Below are 27,139 nucleotides of genomic sequence, written 5' to 3' on the forward strand. Positions count from 1 at the left end.
TAAGGAGAGAATTAATGCACACTGTGATGTTTGCAAGGTGGATGGTCTACAACATTTTCATTCAGGAAACCTTTATAAACACTCATGTGGAAAGCCCTGGAGTTAAAAAGATGATTCAGTCATAAATATGTCCCCACAAGATGACCAAAAGCAGCTGATGCAAAATCTGGACTTATTTTCCATAATAAAAGACAGAAAATGGCAAGTGGTCAGAGAAAAGAAAGTGAAAGAAAATGCTATAGAAAGATTCATAGTGCGGCGCCTGGGTGGCTCAGTCGGTTAGGCGTCTGACTTCAGCTCAGGTCATGATCTCACAGTCTGTGAGTTCAAGCCCTGCATCCGACTCTGTGCTGACAGCTAAGAGCCTGGAGCCTGCTTCAGATTTTGTGTCTCCCTCGCTCTCTGCCCCTCCCCTGCTCATGCTCTGTCTTTGTCTCAAAAATAAAAACATTAAAAAAAATTTTTTTTAAGATACATAGAGAAAAAAGTTACTTGTGGTTGGGGGTAGGTGAGTCACAAGAGATCTGAGGAGCAGGGGTGGGCACTGGAACTGTTCTTTAACATTTAGTCAAAACAGATGGGGGGTAGTAACATGAATGAAATTATCAGGTACATAAGAGGAATATTCACTCTGAGGTAAATTCATATTTCAATTCCCTTAAATGTCATTTTCATCATATAATTCTTGGGAAATGAAGGAAAACACGAATTATACAGAACTTACGCAAACACGTTTGCTGTAATACATATTTTATTAATGTTGCTCTACATTTTTTTCAACCAAAATAGTAATTTACAACTTTTGTAACCTTTTGGTCTGCTTCTCAAAGAATCTCTTGTAGACTGAATCACTAATGTCTTTCCTGGACCCAGGTATTCTGCCATTAATATAGCATGCTGATATGTTTCCCACTTCTCCCTATATTCAAAGTTAATGTTAAGAATCTCCCAATTTCATCTATTCTCTCAAAAATTAAAAAAAAAAAAATCTTGGCACCCGCTGCTGGAAGTCGCCTGGTAAGTGTACAAAGGAAACCAAAGGAATAAACACGTGACCCCCTCCCTTTCACTATTAATACAATCTCTAGAGATACAACGGAATGGGGATGTGGAGATGTGGGGAGGTTATGTAACTGTGCAAACCACCCTTGCGTTCCAGGTACAACTTCCTGGAGGCTGCCCTGAGAGTCCCACTCTTGGATTCTAAAGCCCGTCTGGGCAGTATGCCCTGTGTTGGAACTGTTAAGACTCTCTCTGAGGTCAAGCTGGGCTTACTTCAGCACCCACCCCTTTCAGAAAGCCTGTCCTGACCTGAAGGTCTGAGCATAGTTATGCTTCCTCCTCCCACATGTCCAGAGTAGCTTAGGGGTCTCAGAGGTTTTGATACTTGCCCAGTGGTCCCCATCTACATCTGACATTGGATGACAGTCCAGATAGTCATCCAGCCATTGCAACAGTACACTGGGGCCTGGGCAAAGCCTTCCTGGCAGGTTACCTTGGAGGTTCACAGCCCTCTCACAAAGCAGAACATTTGGCTCAGAGTAGTAACTAGCTGTCTGGCTCATAAATGGCAGAACCAAGATTTGAGCTCAGGCCTAGCAGACTGCCAGCCTGAAGATTCCAGTATCAGCATCCTTGGTTACTTATTTGGTCAGAAACCAGGGTGGGATCAAAGAAGGAATGGCCATACTGGGGGTGGCAGGTGGGAGGCTGGATTCGCAGCAGGAACCTGAGTGGCTGACAGGATGAATTTGAAACCTCTCTCTGCTGTTTGGTTCCCCTAGCAATAGGTACAGTCTTGAAACTGGAGGGGTCACTTATTTTTTATTTTGCTCTAGCATACAGAACTTCATGGAAACAAAGTAAGCAGAGGGAAGAGATCCTAAAATCCTTGTCAGAGCTTCATTTCAGAATGAGGAAAACACTCAGAAGGGACAGCACTTGCATTACATTCCTCAGGACACTACTATGGTTCTTTGTGCAGTGTTGGTTCAGAGTCAAGTCCTTCAAGTATCTCAAAGCCAGGTCTTCAATCGAGGTCAGACCCAGAGTGATCTGGAAGAAGCTTTAGAGCACTTACCCCACCTCCACTCCCATAAGAAATAGCCCTGCCGATCTCTGATCAGGTGGCTTAGTTCACATTTCAAGACTATAGGGATGGCTAAAATAGCAAATGTTGGGTTATGCACGTTTAACTACCACCACCTACCACCCACCCCCCAATCCCAAAAACCCACAATGATGTGGCATCCCATGCTGTTTAACTGCAGGCGATAGCATAACACACAGCAATTTCTAGAACCAGAATTTCTCTTTAAGAAACAGAGAATCCCTTTCACACCCTGCAGTGTTACTACCAATTTCTGTGTTTAACCAGTTGCTTGTAGTCTATTTCCAAATTATCCAGCCCTGACAGCACGTTATACCTGTAGCCATGGGCTTATGAGTTCTGCTAAGGGTAAGGGCTGCAGAACTGGGTATCTTAAAAACAAAACAAAAAAACATCCTTGCAAATAAAGATTTAAACTTAAGACAGACAGTCCAAACACATGTGTATTTGTATGTTTGAAAAACTGTTCTGGGCCATTTTCTTCAAACACTTCGCCTCTTTTCTGGGCCGTCCAAAAGTAATGAATGTTTCCCTTTAAGGTTAGACAACACCAAGAGGCACCTGGGTGACTCAGTTAAGCATTCAACTCTTGGTTTTGGCTCAGGTCACGACCTCAGAGCCCCACGTCAGACTCTGTGCTGACAATGTGGAGCCTGCTTGGGGTTCTCTTGCTTTTCCTCTCTCTGCCCCTCACTGGTTCATGCTCTCTCAAGATAAACAAACTTAAAAACAAACAAACAAACACAACAACGTTAGACCACACCAATATGTCCCAGGGCTTTTGCTTGGATTAAGGTCACCCAATGATAGCTTCAGTTAGAGCATTACTGCCCTGACCCCTTGCTTTTAGCTTTTTTGATAATATCAGTTATAAAAGAAAATCTGATGAAAACTATGAACCTTCTTTCTAGAAAAATCCCTATTTTAAAAGGTTCATGAACCTCAGTTCAGGAAATTTGGTTCTAAAAAGCCAGTGGCACTGCTACCAGCCCCACAAAAAAATGCAAGTGTAAATAAAAAAATACAATGAGGATCATGATGGACACCATGCAACCATGCTGGCTGACTGAACACCGTCTGCTGGCTCAGTCCAAAGAATGTGTGAATCTTGGTCTCGGGATGGTGAGTTGGGGCTCCATGTTGGTTGCAGAAATTACTTAAATACACTAGTAAACTTAAAAAGATGAATGTTACTACTATTCTAAAAAAAAAAAAAAGGCAGGACAAAGAACAGTTTTTACCCATTATGATTTATTCTCTACAATACTTCGTTAAAGAGTTCAATGATTTGCACTCAGAAGTTATATAGCCAAGAGGCAACCAAGTGTAATACAAAGAATTGGTCTGAAGTCTTTGCACTGAAGGCCATACAAAGTCTCTTGCTTCAGGGAAGTTAAGAATCAAAATAAACAAAACGAACACATAGCTCCCTAGGCTCCAGAATCTCGATAGAAAAGAGCATCAACAGTTAGTGAAAGTGTAGGTGTTAACACATCATGGAAAACAGGTCTTGTGCAAATATTAAAATTAACACCCAGGACTTCTGTATAGATGATTTTTATTATAAACAATAAAATATATGTAATGTCTCAACTACAAACCTTTCATGTTGAAAGGATCTCTAACATGAGTTGCTTTAATATTATGAAGCAAAAAAGTTTAAGAACCTCACAGTGGAAACAATCCAACACTGACAAATCCTAGTGATCAAAGACATTCTCTTAGTTAACATAAAACAAGGACGACTCATAATTACAGAGAGAATGTCCTAGCTGTGGGTATTATGAGACAAGCCAACTTTCCAGACCAAAAGGCACTCACAGCTAGGGGTAAAACGAACTCTGAACCAAACCGGCCAAGGTGGGCTGGTTCCTTCACAGCGGTTACCTACTGTTCAGCTTGAGCAGCCCGAAGACAAAGTGAACAACACCAAGCAGAAAACATTCCCTTCTCTTTACACCTGCCACTCACACCATACGTACTGGCCACCCTCACCACCGCTTTGGTCAAGCGCGTGGAAGGTAGTTCAGTTCGAGTTCAGAGCCGTCATCTCCCCATGCAAAGCTGCCACATGGATGATCCAGACTTAGTATTTTTCCTGAGAGCCACCTGCCACACATCTTCATGAAGTGACTGTGACTGTACACTTCCAGACTGCTTCCTGACTAGGCCCCATTCAGGACAGACACTGACAGTGGCATTTCTTATGGGGCCAAATAGTTTTCCTTGGTCGACTCGTTGAGTCCCCCTGACAAGGCCAGAGGGACTCGAGCATCTCCACTGCTGGACTTGTATGGGAGCATGAGGGAATGTGCAGGGAGTAAGGCTTCTTCACTCCAAAACCACTGAGCCCACTTCAGTGTGGTGCTGGGCGTACCCAGCCCAATTCTTGTGCACTGATTTTTTTCCCCATTTCGTGGGTTTTTAAGTTTTCTATTCATTTTCATAAATGGCAGGTATCCTACCCCACCCTCAGTAAAACAAAATAAAAAACATACTATACACTGGGGAAGACAAAGAGGGCAACATTTCCACAAGAAAAACAGGCTTGAAGAGCATGGCACTGTAGTAAATGCTTGCATGACCAGTCTCACTGAGCGTGCTCAGGGATGAAAGTTTAGCACCAATTTTTTTGCTTTTTTTAATCTTTAGAAATTCAACACAACTTTTAACATAGAACACTTGAACAGTAATGAGTGTAGCCCTATGTATCAATACTGTTGTACAAATTGGAGGTGGGTGGTTTAGTCCAGAGCTGACCACCCTGACATCAATCCATGGCACCTAAGAGTAACTATCGTCACGTTTGTTTGTAACAAAACATTTATTATTTTCAGCAGCAGGAAATCACGAAACAATCCCTTCATCTTCAAAAGCTTTTTTTCATTAACCTCGCAAGGGACAAGTGGCAGGATGCGAGAACGCAGCACAACAGTAAGGTGGGGTGGTGTGGCCTGACCTGGCCACCCCGCCGTCCGCCCGCTTCCCTTGCACGTTCTAGATCCTCGCGAACAGCAGAGGATGGTACCGAGCCAATCTGCTCACCCTCATCCATTTCTTCCAGGAAACAAGACAGCAATGCCTAGAATGGCATGTGTGTCATTTCTTGGATTATGTCCCTGCTCCCCCTCCCCCATTCCTGGCAGAAGAAAACTCAAAATTTCTTTTGATTTGGATATTTGCCCATTTTGGAAAGCCACACCATCACCACATAAACTTTAAAAATAAATTAAATCAAAACAATTGTGTTCACCGGATTGACACCCAACCCACTTCAAGAGTTCTCTGAGCATGTTGTTGAAAACCAGTGTATCACCCTCCGGGTCCTTTCTTCCAACTGGCCACCTCTTCCTGTGAATCCGTTCAGCAGTGCCTCTGTGACAATGTTTCCAAAGCATCTTCCAAGTCCCCAGCTTCAATGAACTCTGCCACCAAATGAGTGAAGAACAGGCAAGAGGGAGGAGAAACTTGCTGACAGCTATTTGGAATCAGCAACAATGGGGAAGGGATAAATATGCCACATGAAAGTTTGAATGACCTAGAATAAAATGAGCTATTTGGAACTTTACCATGGTGGGGCGAAGAGTCCCAGCATGTTAGGCAAGATAAAGATTCATCTTGTTAATTACACAGCTTTGTTCTAAAGTCCTGGAAAGGACTGAAACAGCAACAGTCTTCCCACTTCTACAGGCAAACTAAACAAGGAACTCCTCTGCTTAAAGGTCCCTCAGGATGTCTGCCTGAAAAGAAAACAGCGTGGAGACCCTGGATTCTTTCCTATGACAACGTGTCCTTCTAGAAGCCCGACCCAAGTGCTTGTTTGAACACCTATGCCTTCTGAGAACCTAGATCCAGCTATAGGCACTGCTACCAGTAGAGGAGTGAGGTAGCCGGGTGGTAAGGAAGAGGTCTCTCCTTTCTCACTGCATGCAGCGATGATTTCGGGACCTCCCACGGGCATCCCAGTCCAGTCCTCAGCAGGCTACACCACAGAGCTTTGTTCAATACCAGGAGACTCGATGCAGGAAGAGTGCCAGAAAATCCAACTGAGAGTGGGATGAGAATTAAAACCTTCGAGGCTAATTGAGCAATGAGATCTGCAACGCCATCCAAAGGGCTTCCGATCTTGATGTGGGTCTCTGTCCAAGAGCCTTAGAGGACTCATGGTGCCCACGCTCAACCCTAACATGGCGTCCACTTATGAAGCATGGAGGTTGTGATCAACTCTTGGTACGCAATAAACTGGAAGTTTAAAAAAGGAATTTAAAACAACCTAAAAATGTTTCTTGTTGGTCTCCGTTGCCCAGACTGCCAGGGGAATACACCTACTTGATCTGGGGAGGCTGTAGGGGTGCGTGTGGGGTAAGCCTTCATGGACCACCAATTCCAGCTTCCACTGTGTGGCCAACACACAGGCGGCAAATCACCAGTGGCACCTGCATGCCAAGGGTCTTCTGAACCCACACAGTAATTCTCACTAGTCACGGAGGAGCCCCAATCCAACGGAACCCCATATTGAGGAAAGGCTGAGATAAGGCTTGGGCCCCTCAAGTTCTGTTTCATTCAGTATAACCCTGCCCCCCCCCTCAGTCAGCTGGAGGCAGACTTGGCAACGGAAGCTAGCATCATAAAATGGTGCAGTAATAGAAGTAACTGGACCAGGAAGAGGAGGCATCTGCTCCAATGATGTCATAGCCATTGGTGGCCACAGGGGGGTGGGACTGGTCATGCAGCCTTGTGTCAGGAGTAATGATTGTAGAGGGGCGGGGCATGAAGAGTGCCATTCTGGAAACAGTGTTGTCGAGAAGCAATATACTCTGCATAACTGATTGTCACCTTCTCACTTCGGTACCTGTATAAGGAAACAGGAAAGGGTATTAGGAACCTCAAACCCTTCATTTTGTAAAGTCACTCAGCAGAGAAAACCAAAAGCTTATTCCACATTTTGAAAGAATAAGATGGAAGACCAAGAGCAATCTTACTTACAGAAAATGAAAGACAGCACAAGAAAACAATGTTGTTATTACAAATGAACAAGATGAAAAAGCACAATCACAATTCACCCCTGAGAATGTATTTTCTGCACATCCCACCTTTAAACACTACATATGCTTATCGTCAGGCTGCTCTTAAGCAATCTGCTACTGGGGTCTGGATGAAGAATGTCAAGGTCAAATTACGCGGGTGGCAGATTGGAAGATGGCTATACCAATGCCCAGTGCAAACTGCATATCTACTGCATAAAATGTGATAAATTTGACAGAAATGCAACCTCAATTTGCAGAAAAGCAACAAACAAGTTACTGATAACTAAAAGGGGCACAGATACCTATTCTGGGTCAAATTCTGATGCAGCAGGTTAAAGGATCCTGGGGCTATATAGGACGGGTCTCAATTCCCAGATGAATATGCCATATCATATCACAGGGTCATCAGAACAGAGTTCATAGCACTTTGGCTTTGCTCTGGAAAGAGCCATGAGTCAGGATGCGAAGCATGGGGTGTTACAAACCTATGGAGCCTACTACAGACCACAGGAGCTGGGTGTGACAATCCTTACCCAGAGCCATCTCTTTCCCACTGTAATCACTCCTCCACTGCAAGGTGATTATTCCTGAATTTTGACAGGGAAATGGCTGTTCAAATAAATTATAATAATAATAATAATAATAATGCTTTGTATTTGAAGTTTTTCTTTTTTTTGGAATCCAAAGCATTTCAAAAACACTGGGTTATCTTCCAAATAGACCTGTGAGGTTAGTATATGATTTTCAGTATTTTACAGATGAAGGGGCCAACAGAGGCCCACAGAAGCCCACAGAAGCTAAACCTCTCAGTGTTTCCGATTTCAGTAGGGATGGCAAGAGAACCGACATCTACTGACCACCTACAATTATTGCCTGGCCCTGTGCTAGAAATTCTTCATACATTACCTTACCACATCTAATACAACCCCAAGGAATTATAATTCACTTCTTACATACAGCAAAGTCCCCCTCCCCCTCAAAGAGGCAGAGTAAGTGACCGGCTCAGGTCATGGCTAGGCAGCGGTGAGCTGGGGTTCAGACTCCAAGTCCATGTGCATTCTATCACATGAGGCAACCTCCCCCAACAGGTGCGGCCTTTCTCGGAACCCTCTGTAAAAAGCACTGACTATCCTGTTAACACACCATCTGTATCCCCTGCCACCTGACTGCATGTGACTTCAACTGACCCTGGAACTCTACGCTGAGAGCCTTTGTTCCTGGCCTCAGTCTGCCCTCTTAGCCTCCCAACCATTGGGTCTGGCAAAGACACCCACCACCTGATCGTGGCCTAAACTCTGCTCCAGCTCTGCCATCACTTCAGCTGCAGAGATGCCCAAGACACTGGGGAGTCTTTGCTTCTGCTGCCACTACTTCCTCCCAGCTTAAACCTGACCCACACTTCTTTAGGGACATTAGCAGAGAAAATCTTTTCTAACCCTTTCCATCACAAGTATCCTCCATCCATCCCCAACTAAATTAAAGTGACAAAGAAAATGAAACAGTGGGTTTACCTGGTGAGTTTGATCGTTTTTCTGAATTCACTGGTAATTGGAGCCTTAAAGCCACCTTTCCTGAGCAATGAGTCTATTGTCTGGATCTGATCCCAGTCTGAGAAGAGAGGCACAATGAGGTCAGTGCTTGATGACACAAGAGTAGGGCATGTTCTAACACGGCAAGAGAAGAGAAGCCGCCAAGTCTGCTACGGTCAAAGGGAGCCCTGGATACTGGCCCCACATCCCTAGAGCCCCATCTGCCTCACTGACAGACAGTCCAAGTAGAACCTGAGATGTGAGATGATAAACCCAACACACACAACGGCTGTCCCTAGGCCCTCTGCTCTGTGTCTTTCCTGTCAGATGTGATCCCAGCATAATTACCTAGCAATAAACATAGTGTCAACTTAATACCTGCCTGCTGGACTAGTGCTGGTAACTAAGACTGTTCTGTGGGAGGAGAGAATTCAAATTCTGTTGCCTATACTCCTTTGTGTGGCCCTTCCTTTATTTTGATCATTTCTAGAAGTCCTGTTTTCTAGTACAGAGAACTGATAGCAGGAGGGAAGCTATTCCTTCATGAAGGACAGGAAAATTTTTCACACATATATTATGTTGTTTCTGTACATTTTTAATAGATAAAGTCAAATGTATCAAAATTGGAAACCAAAGAGAAACCCCTAAAATTACCCCCAATTTTTAAATTATGTCAACCAATTTTCAAACGGCACAAGTAATTTCATTATTCACCTATACTGTCACCACATCTCACTGTTAGGAAGTATTTATGGTGTGCCTCCTTATACAGAAATGTTAGACTTATGACCTTAAGGTAGCTAAAAGGCTTCCTTTTTATGCTACATCCACAATGCTTTTGAAAAAGTTTAAACACAACCATGATATAAACCAATAAGGCAATCACTCTCCACATAATTAGTTCATCGATACACTGAAATGGCTATTTTTCTCTATTCCAGGTTCACATCCAACAAATACTGTTGTGTTTTACATATTATTTTCAAAAACAGACAAGAAAGAAGAAAGGGACAAAGAGAAGAGAGAAAGAAAAGTAAATTATGTTTAATACGTTTTTTAAAGTCTATTTATTTTGAGAGTAGGGGGAGGGGCAGAGAGGCAGACAGAATCTCAAGCAGGCTCCCTGCTATCAGCACAGAGCCTGATACGGGGCTCGATCTCGCAAACCATGAGATCATGACCTGAGCGGAAATCAAGAGTTGGACATTTAACCAACTGAGCGACCCAGATGTCCCAAAAGAAAAATGAATTATGTATCACAGAACACAGAGGCAACATTGAAAGGTATTCTAAATATTCTTTTTCGGGGCGCCTGGGTGGCTCAGTCGGTTAAGCGTCCGACTTCGGCTCAGGTCACGATCTCGTGGTCCGTGAGTTCGAGCCCCGCGTCGGGCTCTGGGCTGATGGCTCAGAGCCTGGAGCCTGCTTCCAATTCTGTGTCTCCCTCTCTCTCTGCCCCTCCCCCATTCATGCTCTGTCTCTCTCTGTCTCAAAAATAAATTAAAAATGTTAAAATTAAAAAAAAAATTTTTTAATAAAAAAAAATATTCTTTTAAAGAGAAAACCTATCTAACCCACCTCCTACCTTTATTGTCTCATTATAAGAACTTACTAAGTTCTTAAAGAGAGAGAGAGCAAGCGAGTGGAAGAGGGAAGATTATGTTTTCCCTTTATCCAGGTATAACATTGTTCAATAATTAATGACCAAAAGTTCAAAACCCAGTGATACAGGCAACTTCACTTTACAATGAGCTCCATAAAATCATCCAGTTGATTACTGGAATTCTGCTACAAATACTACTCGCTTTTGGGGCCAAAAAACAAAATTTTTCACCAAGAAGTGAAACTAGGGGGTGAGTAAGGGAAGTCTTAACCTCTCTTCTTTCTCAGCTCCTACATCTTTTTAAAAAATTATTTCTTATGAATTTTTAAAAATCCAACGCATGGCTCAAACTCACTAACTGTGAAACCGTGACCTGGGCTGAGACCAAGAGTCATGCTTAACCAACTGTGCCACAAAGGAAACCCTCAGCTCCTGCATCTTTTTGGGAGTTTATTTCTCATTCCCTAAGACTTGATAGATGGTAAGAGGAAGAAAGGCACTCATTTGTAGTTGCAGTTGGGCTGAAAGACAACACTCCACTTTCCTGCCTTTACATGGTAATTGTGTGAATAGTATCCTTCACTGAAATTCCATTTGTCCAACTCACCTTGTTCCTTAGCAACCTCAGGTAAGTATGTGGCTGTACGTTTGACGCCTTTTTCATTGATGAATTCAATTCGAATCCCATGGACCCCTACCTACAGAAAAAATAACCAATAAATGGCATTTACTTATTCTAATGGAACTGCAGTCATCCACACTTAATTGACATTGTCCCCTGACCAGCTCAATCCAGGTCTGATAAAAGGAGAACCTGCTACTCTTCATGATTAACTCTTTCCTCAGGTATTGAAGCCGAAGTAACTTCAGCTTGAGGGAAGCTGTGAGTCTACCTGTAGCCACCTCTCCCGAGTATGAGGGTTGCAGAAATACATTCTTTCAATAGCTCATCCAATAATCTTAAATATTCCACTTTTAATCTATTCCATTAAACATACCACAGGGTTTTGATTTAGGCTCATGACTCCTCACATATGGCTCCGAACAACAACTTTTTTTACTCAAGGGCTGGCCAAGAGGGATCTGAAATGCTCTCTTTTATCCCCAGTATCAGTTTCTATTAGGAATGGGAGAAGGATAGGGAAAAGAATGGACTGGGAAGACACAAGAAAAAAAAGACTTCACATTTCTTCCCTAATCCTAAGATCACAGCACCTTTCCTATCCCTTATATGGCCCCCAATTGCTTCTAAACTCAGCTTTTACATTCTTATACCCTCTCTCAATGAAGGAGATACATTACCATGTACTAACCCGAACCCAAATGCAACGAGAGATGCAGAGTTCCAAATGCGGCTGTTCTCACCTCCCAGTCCAGGTAATCACTGGCATCCTCAAAGTTAGTAAGGAGGGAGACAGAGCAGAAAAGTTTGGGCAGCTCCTCTCGGGTCAGGGGGGGGAATCGGCTGTCCTTAAGTGCACTGGAGGGGACAGAAAACAGAAGTGAGGCTGCTCTGGAGTTAGGAGCCAACATTATATGCCCAAATACTTATGAACCCTGAGCTATGCAGAGAATATTGATTACCCATCTGTACTAACGTGCTAAAAATAACATGATGCTATTAACTGTCTACACTTGAACTGATTAGTGACTCACCAGATTAAGGCCCCACAATTCCTGATTACCAAAAGAACACTCAAACTTTTACCACTTAGAAGAAATAAAGTCAGGTAGTTCTTTTCAATTCTAGCCAATTTATCTGCACAGCTTACGTCTGGTGTCATTACCTGGTTAACGTGTATTCCCTGAGTCCTGAATGAAGATTCATGGCTGAGAAGGTCCCAATGCAGCCACGAAGCCGCTTGTCCCGCCCTGTCTTCCATGTCACAAAGAGCGGACTAAAAAAGCAAAACAAAAAACATTCTCCAGCCCCAAATCAATTATGGATAAGAACAAAGCTTTGCTTTTGCCCTGTTCATTTTGGTTATTCCCCAAAAGGACTGTTTCCTGAACTGCAGCTACCTGAAGGACTCTGGCTTCCTGGGAACCATGCAGATGGAGACGGGAGGACACTACAGCACGGCAGCCTGAAGGGAGGTGCTCTCTGCCCTTCCTGTGCTCCTTGCCTATGGTTCAGTTCACTTTGACACGTTTGGGGTATTTTCCTTTTCCTCTGCCCAGGACTCAATTTCTTCTAATTTTCCATATCTTTCTCCTCTTAATTATTCTTAGAAGTGTCCATGTTTCCCAGTTACATCCTTCATGAAGACACAACCTGCGTATGTCCTCTCCATTCCCCACAACCCCACACTGTTCTCCTAATTATTTCTGCCCCTGGTCCTGCTCATAAATGTTTGGAAAAGAAAAACTATGTATCCTTAAGAAAGCTTGTTATTAGTGGAAGTTGCCACTTTCTGCTTTTAGGCCAAGTCCTGCTTTATCAGGCTACACTAGATTGACGGGAACAGATATTTTACCAACAGGTTACAGGGCTGTCTCTTCTTCCTGAGATTCTTCTCTATGTCTATGCCCTTAGTTCTTAGATTGAGCAAAATACTTCTAAAAGCAACTTAAATTTTTAAAGCTGTCTGCTCTGATCACCGTTATGAAGCAGATCTGCCACCTATCTTTTTCCTCCAGTAAACACCTGAACAGCAGCAGCCGAAGTTCCTGTCCCAAAACCTACTCAAAACCCCTCAAAAATTCCACTGTCTGCAGGATGGAAAGATCAGCCCCTGAATACAACAGCCCATACCTTACAGCGCTGCAGCCACTACCCACTCTTCCAAATCTATGTCTGTCTCCTGCTAGGGACACATTTGATCCCACTAGGATCAAAGCTCAGAATCTCCACATGTTCAGTCAGGAATTTTCTGACCATGGTATCCCATGGCAATACTTCCCTAAAAAGTTAGAACATTTTCCTCTATACTTGCTCTCCTCTGACACAATCACACAGGTATAACCTCCCCTCTCTTTCTGCCCAGTGTGCCACACACACTATTTAGCTTTGTGTGTGTCATCTGCCAACTCAGTAAGTCTCCCAAGAGGATTTTTTCTTTATACCTCTCCACTCCCTGCCCAGCGGGGCTATGCATTGCCCCAATATGGCATTAACAGTTGAGGAATGAATGATCTTAGGTCAATGAATGCTCCAAAAGCATCTCTTCAGTGCTTTTAAAGCCACCTCAGAGGGGCGCCTGGGTGGCTCAGTTGGCTGAGCATCTGACTTTGGCTCAGCTCATGATCTCACGGTTTGTGGGTTCAAGCCCTACGTGGGGCTCTGTGCTGACAGCTCAGAGCCTGGAGCCTGTTTCAGATTCTGTGTCTCCCTCTCTCTCTGCCCCTCCCCTGCTCATGCTCTGTCTCTCAAAAATAAATAAACATTAAGGCAAAAAAAAAAAAAAAAAAAAAAAGGAAAAAAACTAAAGCCACCTCAGACCTGCTTCCAATTCTGAGAAGGAAGAAAACACCAGCATGAAATTTCTTCACATTGTACATATTCCCTTTTATTTTTATTTATTTTGAGAGAGAGAGAAGGAGTATGTGTGGGCACTAACAGGGGAGGGGTAGAGGGAGAGAGAATCCCAAGCAGGCTCCACACTGTCAACCCAGAGCCCGATGTGGGGCTCAAACTCATGAACCATGGTATTGTGACCTGAGCTAAAATCCAGAGTCAGAACGCTTAACCAACCAAACCACCCAGGCGCTCCTGCATATTCTTCATTTAAGTCATTGACACCTTGAGACAGCTTGGGACAAATAACAGAGTCTTGAACTGAAAACAGTAAAGCAGATTCTGACACTCTTGGCGGGGTACCAGCAGCCATGTGGGATTACCAACAAAGTGAGGGGACCTTCCTTAAGAGCATCACAGCTCCTAGTCTCCAGCCTGGCCCTCAGACACATCCAATTCAACTGAACTTCAACATCCAGGTCCACAATGATGTGATGGTGTGGCTTCCTACCTACTGCAATATGAACCAACAAACCAACAGAAGAACCAAGAACGAAATCCTCCTGATTTCTAGAACATGACCTTAAAAACAAGCCTATACCTCCTCCAAGCATAATGTAGACCTCTTCCACTCCTGAATCCAGATACCGTTTTAGCTATGCCTGGACATTTCTCATCGTCCTAATCCTGTTACCCTCTGCCCAAATGATGCCAAAGCTTTGTATAAGTACAGGATCTCAAGAGAACAACCCAAGAAAGACGTCGTCACGCCTTTCTCACTGTCCCCTGTACCTGATTTACTCACTAGGGGTCATTGGTGAATCTAGGAAGTCGTGGCTGTGGGAAGCCATAGAGGTGACAGTAGAGGACATCAAAGCAGTAGCAGCACATCTCTGCAGTCACCACCAGGTTCTTGGTGGTGTTGGCAGTTCCATTTGGCCGGGGGAGAGGGCTCAGCGCTCCCGATGCGGGATTCATTCGTGTAATGGGAGAATTTCCAGGTCCTAGAGTTAAGTCCGACACATTTTCCCGACCACTGCTGCCATCCACATGCTGGTGGTTTTGAAGAGGTCCTGAACTAGAGCCGGGGACAGTTGTGGACTGGTTCCCGTGACTGTGCGTTCCACTTCCAGATAACTTGGGCTTCTTGACCCCACAACAGCCTGCTGCCAACTTGGGCTCAAGTGGAGGAACACAACGTCTTTTTCCCATCCTGATTCAGTGCTCGAGGTCTGGAATGCTGCAGAACCCTAACAACAAGAGAAAGGTTAAGCATTAATTCAAAAGATTAGTTAAAGGAGAAAATAACCAAAAGACAGGGTCTACATGGAGAGGGTAAGAGTCATCAAATCCTCTTTCTCATCCAGGTCACCAGGTCACAAAAGGCTTCAGACCAACACAACTGGAAGACCCTGATCTCCAGGCCAGGGACTCCTAACCTTTTCCTAAAGAAGAAATATTTTTCACTTTCCATAAAGCTTATGATCATCACAGAGGCAGGCAACTACAGCCCCTCTTGCCCAGGACTCCCAGGGGCAGAAGGATGGGATGGCAGCCATCATGAAGACGGATGAGGACATTTCAAGACTGCAAGACAGCACTGGACCTGTCAGATTCTTCATCATTGTCTTCTCTACCTTTTTAGAACCTCCAAATTAGACCGCCCTATTTTTAAAGAGCCCCAGAAGGACTTTCATGCTTTTTCCTCATTGACCACATCCTTTCAGCATTTTACTCATCACTAACCTAAATCTATCTGTGTGATTTTGGCCCTAGACCTTAGTGAATATGAAAAGCTGCCATTCTGAGAAGAGCACGCCTTCCAACACAAGGCTCCCAACCCTCTGTCATTACAGCTCTAGCTCTCCAATGCCTTGCTCATTTTCTTTGGTTGTCTGAACTCACTCCAATTTCTACACATCTCTCTATCCTTTCAAAACTCCAATTCAAAAAAAGCTACAACTTAGTAGGAACCTTTATTCATAGAAATGACCTAAGCTTCAGAGGCCTTTTGTGAGGTAGCCATTTCCTCCCTGTCACAGCGAGGCAGATGCAGGCAAAGCCACTCAGCCTAACAACATGTGGCAGTGGACAAGCGAGAAAATCAGAACATCTCATCTGATGATGTGAACAGAAGGAAGCAAGGGTTTTTTACTAAGTTTTTTTCTTAAACAGCCAGAGGCAAAAATGCATAGTTATAACACGACCAAGATCCTTTCTCTGACTCAACAGAATCAGGAAAACAGATCCTAATTCTTTTTTTTAAAAAATGTTTATTTACCTATTTATTTTGTGTGAGAGTACTCATGTATGCAGAGGAGGGGCAGAGAGAGAGAGAGAGAGAGAGAGAGAGAGAGAGAGAGAGAGAGAATCCTAAACAGGCTCCACACTGACAGTACAAAGCCTGACATGGGGTTTGATCCCACAAACTGTGAGATCATGACTTGAGCCAAAATCAAGAGTTGTACGCTTAACCAACTGAGTGACCCAGGTGCCCTAATCCTAGTTATTTCAATAGTGATGATATCAAAGTTTGTAAAATTCTGCTGCCTTGAGAAAAGCATACTTAAATTTTCCTGTGATTTGGATATATGCCTTTTTAGGCAATGCTCTATATAATACGGTATTTTGGTTGTAAATTCTACAACCTTTTAAATCAAATTAGATATTTACATGCCCATTTGCAATGCCATTATTTTTACACAAACAAGTCGTCACTTTAGGCTGAGACACAAAAATTTCACAAGTATTATTTATGTTCTTGATATATGCTAATCCATAGCAAAATACAGATTTTTGTATTTAGGGCAATTCTTAGTGTGATGAAAGTTGTCTGTAACTGAGGATAATAGCTTGTACACTTCAATGTCTCACTTGAAAACAGCTTCTTTTTGAGAAAGCCTTAGGTACTTGATACAATAAAAGCCCCAATGACAAGTTTTTTTCTGAACGTGGATGTCACTGTCTTGTTTAGACTGTTACAAGAGGGAGGGGTGCCTGGGTGGCTCAGTCAGTTGAGCGTCTAACCCTCAATTTCAGCTCAGGTCATGATGCCAGGGTCGTGGGTTCAAGCCCTACGTGAGGGTCTGCACTGAGTGTGGAGGCTGCTTGGGATTCTGTCTGTCTCTCCCACTGCCCCTCTCCCCAACTTATGCATGCACACTCTCTAATTAAAAACAAAAAACAAAAAACAGGGGCACCTGGGTGGCTCAGTCAGTTAAGCATCTGACTTTTGATTTCAGCTCAGGTCATGATCTCATGGTTCAAGCCTCATGTCAGGCTCTGCCCTAAGAGGGAGCCTGCTTGGGATTCTCCTTCTCTCTATGACCCTCCCCTGATCCTGGTCCCTGTCTCAAAATAAATAAACATTAAAAAAATTTAAAAACAAAAAGAGAACATTTTTCTTAAAAATAGTGCCTCCAGAGCCAAATGGCCTGGGTTCAAATTCAGATTCCTCCAGGATCAACGTCCCCATGACTCAGTTTCTTCAGTATGGGAACAACAATAATACTTGCCTCATGGGGTTTTACGAGAATTAAATGAGCTTAATACGAATAAAGTACTTGAAACAGTGCCTGCCATGTACTAGGTGATAATACATTTAGCTGCTCTTATCACTTTGGGTTTTTGTTCAACTGCCCCATTAGGATGGAAATTCCCAGAGGGCCAGGACTGCTAGGCACTCAGCACTTAGAGGAGTGCTTACTCTGAACAGGTGCTCTTTAAACAGGATTTCATTAAATACTCAAAACCTCAAATCCTCAGCAAGGTAGGCAACGTAACCATCATTTTACAGATGAGGAACCTCAGGCTTAATAAGCAAGATAACCTGCCCAAAGCCAGATAGCATGCTGCTAAGTGGCAGAGTTAGTATTTGGACCACAGTCTATCTGTCAGACTCCAAGGTCTGGGTCCTTCCACCAGCCACAAAGAAGAATGACGCCTGCCAATAATATCCACTGGATTCAGTCATTTCTTAAGGGTATGATTAAAAAAAACAAGTTACATTCAAGGGTATACTAAAAACAAACCTAATACTTCACAGAATCTTGCCAACAAAAATGGAACAGGAGAGGCACCGGACTGGCTCGGTTGGAAGTGCATGCGACTCGATCTCAGGGCTATGGGTCCAAGCCCCACATTGGGAACAGAAATTACTAAAAATAAATAAATAAAACTCAATGAAACAAAAATAAAAATGGAGCAGGAAAAAAACCGACCTAAGCCGAAAGCCAAGATCTCAAGCCATGACCCTGAAAATTACCAGTGCCCCTGTCACTGTCATTTGATTCCACAGTGGATGTCACTGGCCTCTTGCCTTTCTATCTTGTGTATCACTGTGGGCTGGGGGCTAAGACACATGTTGAACGAAGCAGCAGAACTACCTCTAAAGAGCTGGAGCTCTAACAGGGTGTCCAGAAAGCCCCAGAGTTCAAAGCAGCAAAGAGAAGGGATGAAACACAAAAGTCAAAAAAAGGTACGTTTCCTCATTCTCACTGCACCAAAGCACACCTGAAGAAAGAGTGAAATGTCATGACATGGTGGCAACTCAGGTGTTCCTTAGCAGGTGTCATCTGCTACCTGACTGGTGAAACACCCCACAATGGAGCGACAGAAAGGATTTTCAAACCAGGCCAAGGCAGGCAGGTGAACTCAAGCCTAGGAAGATTCTGCCTCTGTGCCACCATGTACAAGCACTGCTCTGTCATGGAGCACGATCACAACCGATACCAAGTGATTACATTCAACAACTCCCCACACCTAAACTACGATTTGAAATCAATAGAACCAACCCAAATCTTGTGGCTCCTTAGGCCCAAGCATTTCTCTGGAGGCCACTAAGGAAACAATTCAATCGATATTCTCAATTAGTGACCAAAGGCGGAGTTAGATTTTTTGCATCAAAAATACATGAGAAGGTATTTCTTCAAAAATTTGTTCTATAAATTTCAATCTATAAAAAAATTCAAACATAAAGTAGGATAGTGTGAACCAAATAACCAGCTTTAGTAATTTTTAACGTATGGCTAATCTTATTTCATCTATAGTCTACCTACTCACTCTATCTCCCCTCCTACTGAATCATTACAAAGACATGTTTTTAAGGGGGCCAATATTTTACATATTCTGTCAGCATAAGGCAAATAACAAGTGAATTACAGGTAAAGAATGTAAAGTAAACCAAAGTGCTGGGAGTGAATACATATTTACAACATCAACCCTATTTATCAATTTCATCAAAACTTTTTCTTTTTTTTTTTTTTTTTACATTTATTCATTTTTGAGAGACAGAGAGAGACAGCGCACAAGTGGGGTAGGGGCAGAGAGAGGGAGACACAGAATCTGAAGCAGTCTCCAGGCTCTGAGCCATCAGCAAAGAGCCCGACGCGGGGCTTGAACTCACAAACCGCAAGATCACGACCTGAGCCGAAGTTGGATGCCCAACAGACTGAGCCATCCAGCATCCAGGCACCCCTCATCAAAACTTTTTCTATGAGACTTTTTTTTTTTTAAGATTTAATTTTGTGAGAGAGAGAGATAGCACACAAGCGGCGGAGGGCAGAGAGACAGAGACACACAATCTGAAGCAGGCTCCAGGTTGAGCTGCCAGCACAGAGCCTGACGCAGGGCTCAAACCCACAAACCGTGAGATCATGACCTGAACCGAAGTCTGACGACCAACCAATTGAGCCACCCAGGCGCCCCTCTTGGAGATGCTTTTAATCCTACTCCAATAAAGTGGGCCATCTCACCACAACTAAGCAGTCTCAGACTCCACTCCCAGGACTGTCCTCCAATGACCAAAGAGTCACTCATTTCCCCAATAGTTTGGCTTTGTAGAGTACAGCCTAAGAGATCTCAGAACAGCATTTCAATACAACAGACTAACCAGCTAAAACCAAATACCCCTAATGGCATACTCTATCTTTTCTAAAATCGCGTGTGCATTTGTTCTTAACCTTTCCCAAATCTCATGAAAACTACCAATGATGGTACTTTGAGCAGAAACATTCCTGAATGGATACTATGAAGTTGGTTCATTTGAAATAACTGGAATTGAGTGTAAAAAGTTGCTCTGGGCTGGGTGGCTTACAATGCTCCCAAAATCCAGTCAGCACTGGGCTCATCAACCACCTTTGTATACACATACATCACAGAGACGGTTCCACGCCTTCAGCTGGTTACTCTTTCAAAGCTAAACTGAAGGGCCAGCCACTTAATTGAAAAAATTTTTTTTTATTTTGAGAGAGGAGAGTGTTAGCAGGGGAGGGCAGAGAGAGAGGGAGACAGAGAACCCCAAGCAGGCTCCATGAGGCCAGCGAGAACTCATGAAACTGTAAGATCACGACCTGAGCTGTAATCAAGAGTTGGATGCTCAACCCACTGAGCCACCCAGGTGCCCCTGAAGGGCCACTTAAAAAGCCAGCAGCGCCAATCTCATTTTCCTACTGCCTGTCCATTTTAGAACAGTCAACGAGAATGAACAAGTTAAAACTGGATTTCCACCAGATGGAGACAATAACTATACTTCCACAAAAAGCTGGAAACGTGAACAAGAATCATGGTTTTACCTCTTCTTTCAAGATCTCCTAACCTAACAAGCATCAAATACACTGAAGTATGTTCGTTGCTGAAAAAGTCACCACGCCCTCCCTGACACACAACCCTCAAAGGATCTGCTGTCATTAGGTTCCACAATAAAAGCTGGATGGTAGCTCTTCCTCCCTCTGGGGAAGCGGAGCAGTGCTTTCCTGCTTTGGGCTGGGGAGCTTACGCTTCTGTCCCAGCCAGCACTGAGCTCGTCATCGCCTTCCATCTCAGAGGCTGCGGCATTTGTGTTTTCTTTCACGGCACCTAACACAGTCCCTGCATATAGTATACACACCAACAGTCTTACCTACAAATCTGGTAATTTCACTGAAGTTCATCTTTTCTTTTTAAGCAGGCTTCATGCCCAGTGCGGAGCCCAACACGGGGCTCGCAACCCCGAGATCAAGACCTGAGCTGATATCAAGAGTCAAATGCTCAACTGAATGAGCCACCCAAAGTTTGTCTTTTTTATAAAAAGAATGCTTATGGCACAAACTAATCTTTAGATCCTTGGTTCCACTATGAGGTGTTGACTGTGGAGTGCGTCAGAAGCTGAAGGCAGCTGAATTACAAATCTTATCAACAATGTCAACTCTATTCAGCCCAAACCAAGGAATGGTTTAATTCACAGCTAAATGGATAGCCAATGTGTCCAATTCATTCCACAGATTAGATCAAATATCTCTTAAATTAACTTCTTGGTTTGATTTATGCTTGTAGCGGTTTTCTTTGCTAAAACACAACAGTCACTGGTTAGTCCTGGACTTAGCCTTGGGAGGTATTTAGTTTTAAGATGATTCAAGGCTTTCCTTTAACAGGCCATACCTAGCTTCTGAACTGTACCTGAGAATTTTTTTTTGTTTGTTTTTAAATGACGGGGTGCTTTAAGAGCTACCCACTGGAACATTATTTGCTTGAGAAACAATTTATCATTTCAGGAGTAAATACAAATGATGTCTCATAAATTGCTGATGTCTATTTATTTATATATTTTTGCATTTTACTTATTTTAGACAAAGCACAAGCAGGGGGAGAAGGGCAGAGGATGCACTGATTGATTGAGACAGAGAAAGAGAGAAAGAATCATCTCAAGCAGGCTCCCCACTCAGCACAGAGCCCAATGTGGGGCTGGATCCCACAACCCCAGGATCAAGACCAAAGCCAAAATCAAGAGTTGGATGCTCAACTGACTGAGCCACCCAGATGCCCCAAACTTCTGATGTTTATAAAGGTGTAGAGACCACTATGGAGAGGAAGATGTGAAGATACCCTGACTGATCTGGCTGCCGGACAGGATAGCCCTCCCCCCTTCCAAGGCTCCTTAAGTTCACTGACATCTTCACAGAGCAGCTCCAAACATCAGAGGGCAGAGCCTAGGCTTTGGGATTACAGTCTAGGTTCAAATTCTAACTCAGACTTGTCACGTACTGGCTATGCAAACTCAGGGAGGTTGTCACAGGTCTGTGGACTTAGGTTCCTGATACCACAGAAGGTTATTTGTGACCATTCAATAACTAACACGTGAAAAAGCACCTAACATTCTTTGGCACATTAACTATTATTTATTCAAGTGTCTGCTATGATTAATACTACCACTACCTAATGTAAGTAGGGTATGTTACAAAAATAACATAGCTTAGAATTCTTACAATTTCTAGGAAAATAAATGCCCTCATAATAAAATTCTATTAAGAACTATCTTGTAGTCAAAAAAGATCTTATTATTAACATGAAATTATTACTTTAATGACCTTGATGCTCTTCCTCTTTGGAGAGCAATGGCTTCCAATAAATCATCCACTGTTCTGTTCACAGTGAGGTGCCAAAAAATATAAAGTATGAATACTGGGCTGTTTGAGAGTTGTACATAGTTCTATTCCACGAGAGTTCTCTTTTAAGCTTACAGATATACACTGCAAGGAGATGAAACTTGCTAAATATGCTATTATTGTAAAAGTCTTGATATATATTGAGTACTAATGGAAATACTGCATCAAAGTAGTTAGATTTTGAGCAAAAACCAAGTTAAAATATCTAAAAAAGCCTCGGGAAAAAAAATCTGGATTCACCTTTTGAAGACAAGCCTCAAAACAGCTTACTGGGGAGCATGACCTTATAACAAAGAAAGCAGATCTGGGAGATAGGAAAGAGGCAAAGAAAAAAGGAGTGCCTTCTTTTTGTTGTTGTTATTATGTAGTGTCCCAATATCTGTTCAAATCAAGCTTTATACAGAAAGGAATGGGTTGTTGTTTCCTTTGTGACACAGAGAGTTGAACTGAAATTCAATTTAATAATTATGTGGTATGAGTAGGGAAATGGCACCTGAACTGTAATTCTGGCCTACTTATGTAACTATTCCAAGAAACAGTCAGATGAAAAACCCACAAACATTCTGGTAATCATTTCAAATAATCACTTCTATATTTTTGAAACCTCAACATACACGCGTACACATATCCAAACACTTGCTGTGTGAAAATTTTCCATGCAAAATACAGATCTACCCATAAAATTTAAATTTAAAATTTTAAAATTTACAGATTTACAAAAATGCACAGGGCTATAGATTTTCATTTCAACGTAGCTTAAAAAAAACCCACAGGGGTCAAAAGTTTTGTTTTTAGTTCCCCTTCCTTTACTATGTGATCTGTGGCAAAGTGCCACGTCTTTCTGGGCCTTGGTTCTTTCATTTATAAAATGAAAATATTTGTCCTTTGCCTCCTTTACGGAGGGATTACGAGGCTCCAATAAGATGTGAAGAACTGTGAAAAACGCTATCTTCCAAGTGTATGCATACCACAATTAATACACTCAAGGGGACACAGTAGTAATAAAATTTTTTCCAGAAAACAGTATCACCATAGCAGATTTAGGGCAAAATGTTCCAAAACTCTCTGAAGATTGTAACTGTATAGAAGAGACCCAATAATTGACCTTGATCAGGAACTGCATTAACCTCTGAGTGTTGATCTTTGGTTGTTTTAAAAAAATGAGTAATTTGGGAAGGGGTGGGAGCTAGATAAGTGTACTACTACTATACCACCATCTAGGTCACTCTAATGGGATTATGGAAAACAAGTTCATCTTTACACATTTATTTTAAGAGGACAAGTGGAAGGAACTCCATCAACATTAGGACCCCCTCAAGGAAGCAGAAAAATAGAAGTGAAAAAGTCTACATCCTAATGTCCTAGCACAGGGCTAAAACCAATTAACAGCAACAAATTCTAAATATTCTAAGTATGTCCAAGGTAATACTCACTGAAAGCAGACAGTTTCTATTGCCAGGGGTACAGCTATAACAGAGGAGGGGAGCTATTTTGTCTCTGAAATGAATTTTCTTCCTTCCGATTCCATTCCTTCTTCCTGTACCTAAGACAGAAATTCAGGGGTAGTGAATGAACAAAATCAAGTCAGTCCAGAGGTGAGATAAGGCTTGTGAAAAATTACAACTCCTAGAGCAATTTCTAGAAAACAAAAACAAAAAAAGAAAACAACAGCTAGGGAACAGGCTCTCGCTACTTCAAAACATTTCAAAATCTAAATATAAGGCAGCAATGGCAGTCCCATGCACTGAATCACCTCATCCTTGGCGTCATCACCAAGAAGGGAGGACAGTGGGATCAAAGGTTTTATTGAACCTGAACATGAGACACACATTAAAACTTCCTCCACCACTTATTTAGATCAAAACTTGCTCTCAGGCCAAGATATACCATTTCAAGGCTCTCCACTGGTTTCAGAATACAAGCATAGTCCCAAATTCTCTGCAAAGATGGTGTTGAAGAATTACTGGACAGCATGCCAAGGTCCTGAGGACAGGCCATCTTGTCATCCCAGGTGGAGATGATAATTGTTGGTAAGAGTCATCCATCCTTACTATTAGTCTTGCACAAATTTCTTCACAATCCTTTAACAACTCTCCCCACCCCCCCACCCCCCCCAGTACAAAATTAAGCTATTCCCAAAGATGTAAACAGGAGACTCCAAGCCCCACCCACACTATCCAAGGAGAGGGCAGTGAAAGAGGATAGGCCCAGAGGGATAAGGGTAAGGGAGTGTGGCAAAGTGAGGAGTTCAGATCAGGACAGGGGAGGGAGGAGGACAAGGAATGAAGGGCAAAACCCACAGCTTGGGAAGGAGAGAGAAGCTTAAAACCCAAAGAGTGTAAGGTGGAGAGATAATGGAAATGGGGGCTACGGGTGGATAAGGAAGCAGGGAGTGAGGGTGGGGCTGGGAAAAAAGAGAAGAGGGAGAAGAGGAACAGGAGAGAGCGTGCGCGTGAAAAGAGTTAGGCAAGAAAAGGACGAGAAAGAGTGGGGAAAGGAGAGGCCGGAGCGGGGAGGGGCACAGCAGGCAGAGAGAAAGGTGAAAGGTAAGAAAAAAAGGGGGTGGGGAGGGAGAGTACGGGGCGCTGGGGGTTGTTGGGGAGATGCCGGGGCGACGGGTAGGACAGCGAGGGCCGAGCCGCGGGGGTGGAATCCAGACGCCGGGCGGGGGAGGGGGCGGCGGGACAGTGGGTGGGGGCCGCCAGGCGGCGCCGGAGACCACCAAACTTTACACAGACCCGAGACTGTTTCCTGGAGGGAGTGCAGAAAGGAGCTGGAGTCTCGCCTCGCCTGGCCTCACCTCGCGGCCCAGGGCAGGGGCGGCCGCCCACCCCTCACCAGCATTGCCTCCCGACCCCCCGGCCCCCGGCCGGGACACGACGCCCGCAGGCCCCGCCTGCCCGCCCACTTACCCCGCCGCCAGGGAGCCCCTCCCCCACGCTGCCCCGGGACCCTGGCCCCTGACCCCGGGGACCCCGTCCCGGGCCCCTCCACTCGCCTCCGGGTAAGGAGGCCCGGCGGGCAGGGCGGCTGAGGCCCGAGGGAGGCCGGGCCCAGCGGGGAAGGAGGAGGAGGAGGGCGCGGCGCAGCCCGAGTTTCCCACCTTTTCTCCTGGCCCAGACGCAGCCGGGGTGGACGGGACCTCTCGCGCTCTACCTTCTCCTCCTGCTTCATGGAGCCATGCGCCTGGGTGGGGGCTCCCGAGAGAAGCGGGCCCGCGGGCGGGCCGGACGCGCGGCGCGGACGGGGCGGGGCGAAGAAGGCCGGCGGGCGGGCGGAGGAGGAAGCGGCGGGGCGGCGGTGGCGGCAGGGAAGAACTGCTAGAGGTATTCCCCGGGCAGCTGGAGGACTGAGTCGAGCCGGGACCCGAGTCCTCCAGTATCCCAGCAGCCACCGGAGGCAGTGAGGTAATGGAGGAAGAATGTAGGGAGTCCTCCAGTGGACCACACGCCCTCTAGCGAGCCGCGAAAACCATAGAGATCAGGGAGCCGCCAGAGCACCGCCCAGCTACTGTCACGTGGCCCGGGTCTGCGCATTTTATTGGCTGGCGCCTACTCTACGGGGTTGAATTTACAGGGCTGCTTTCCATTCGTGGGGCCGAGTCCCAGGGAGTTGGCAATAAAAAGAGGACGCGGAGCGGATCCAAAGGCGCCGGCCGGCCTCGTAACCGGGCGTCACGCTCTGCCCGCTCGGAGACCCGCACAGTCGGCCGGCGCAGTGCACGCCGGGCCGCCCGGGCCTCTGAGAGCGGACGCGGAGTGCGCCGGGAGATTTCGTGCGGGCCCGGGCGGGCAGCATTGTCCGCGCAGAGGCCTTCCTGGGGTGCCCGGCCCTCGCCCGAGTTAGAGGCGGACAGACACCCAGCTTCCCACAGCCTTTCTTCCCAAGCGCCCAAGCCGATTCGGCCACAGCCTTCGAAAGCAACCAAGAAGGGGCAGCTCAGGGCAGCGTAAATCAAGACTACCCCCTGACCAAGGCCAGGGCCGCGGGAGATGTTCCAGGTTCGGTGCCAGCCTCCTCATGCACGGAGAAGGGCAAACGACATCCAGCGTTTGGTGTCAGGAGTCCGTCTCTCTGTCTTGAGTCCCTGAATTCCCAGGCTGGAGATGACTTCAGTGCAATTGCCCACAGGACAGGATTATTCCGTAGGCACAGTAAAAGCATATTCCTCAGCACTTATCAGGGCAAGGGGCTCAAAAAGACCAATAGAAAACATTTTTAGAAAATATTAGAAGTAAGTGATTTTAGTTTCCAATACTTGCTATTTGGTTTGATTTGAGGACTTGGCATTTTTGTTTTCAGTTAAGATGGAGCTGCACGAAGTTTCTGTCCTGCTCCCTCACCCTCACCATTCCAAACACAAACTGCATCTAGGTCCTGCAGCAAAGGCATGCCCTCTTTTGAAGCAATGCCAGTCTTGTTAAGAACACAGACTCGAGCCCACAGATAGACTGTTTGGTGTTTTGCTATTCTGTTTATGCACAAAGGAATCCTTAACATGTTTGTCCTCAAGGAGCAAAGAAAGCATCTAGTAAAAAATGCAAATCATATCTGACAGTGAAGCTTTCCAGCAAAAACCTTCTGCTCTAGAATGCATAATGTACTCAAGCATAATAAGATCTACTACTACAGACTTTTAGCATAATTACCTGTCGGCAACAAAAACCGAGGAAACTGAGTATCAGTCTCTTGGACCTAAGTGTCGAAGGGAACCTGGCGAAGGACAACGGGGAAAGGAACAGACAGCTATGCTTTGTAGAACAGGGGGTGACTTTAAAAAAGCTATTTCTATAGCAGTCTTCACAATTCCTGTCACAGTCTTGACACATTTATCTGCTGTTGAGGCCACTTTTGCCTGTTTCTAACCTCTGTCTGCCTGAAAAACTACAAATTAGATGATCATATGGCCCCCAGCCAGAAATCTAGGAGGCAGCAAGCCAGCGGTCAATTTTTTTGTTGTTGTTTCTAAATAAGAAGACAAAATCCTGACTTA

The 27,139-nt window shown here is 44.5% G+C and overlaps 1 protein-coding gene across 2 annotated transcripts; it reads right to left on the minus strand.

Annotated features, from left to right (window-relative positions):
* Positions 1 to 3,339: 3,339 nt before the first annotated feature.
* AMMECR1L (AMMECR1 like) lies at positions 3,340 to 25,558 on the minus strand. Of its 2 annotated transcripts, none has more exons than XM_047872127.1 (8): positions 25,250 to 25,558; positions 23,580 to 23,689; positions 14,532 to 14,976; positions 12,057 to 12,167; positions 11,635 to 11,749; positions 10,877 to 10,967; positions 8,649 to 8,745; positions 3,340 to 6,962 (listed from the first exon to the last, which is right to left on the minus strand). In XM_047872127.1, the coding sequence occupies exons 3-8, from the start codon at positions 14,936 to 14,938 to the stop codon at positions 6,851 to 6,853; spliced, it is 933 nt and encodes a 310-aa protein (XP_047728083.1). In that variant the 5' UTR covers positions 14,939 to 14,976; positions 23,580 to 23,689; positions 25,250 to 25,558; the 3' UTR covers positions 3,340 to 6,850. The 2 variants fall into 2 exon arrangements, with proteins under 2 accessions (XP_047728083.1, XP_047728084.1); XM_047872128.1 differs by lacking the exon at positions 25,250 to 25,558 and adding an exon at positions 24,034 to 24,209.
* Positions 25,559 to 27,139: the final 1,581 nt, after the last annotated feature.

This window comes from Prionailurus viverrinus, chromosome C1, assembly GCF_022837055.1.
Source record: "Prionailurus viverrinus isolate Anna chromosome C1, UM_Priviv_1.0, whole genome shotgun sequence".
NCBI lineage: Eukaryota > Metazoa > Chordata > Mammalia > Carnivora > Felidae > Prionailurus > Prionailurus viverrinus.

Coding starts and splice junctions, on each gene's coding strand:
- AMMECR1L (XM_047872127.1), bottom strand. CDS start 14,938: ATGGGAAAAAGACGTTGTGTTCCTCCACTTGAGCCCAAGTTGGCAGCA. Junction 12,168..14,531: donor AGATTCACCAATGACCCCTA/GTGAGTAAATCA, acceptor TTGCTTTTTTAG/TCCGCTCTTTGTGACATGGA. Junction 10,968..11,634: donor GTGATTACCTGGACTGGGAG/GTGAGAACAGCC, acceptor TTTTTTCTGTAG/GTAGGGGTCCATGGGATTCG.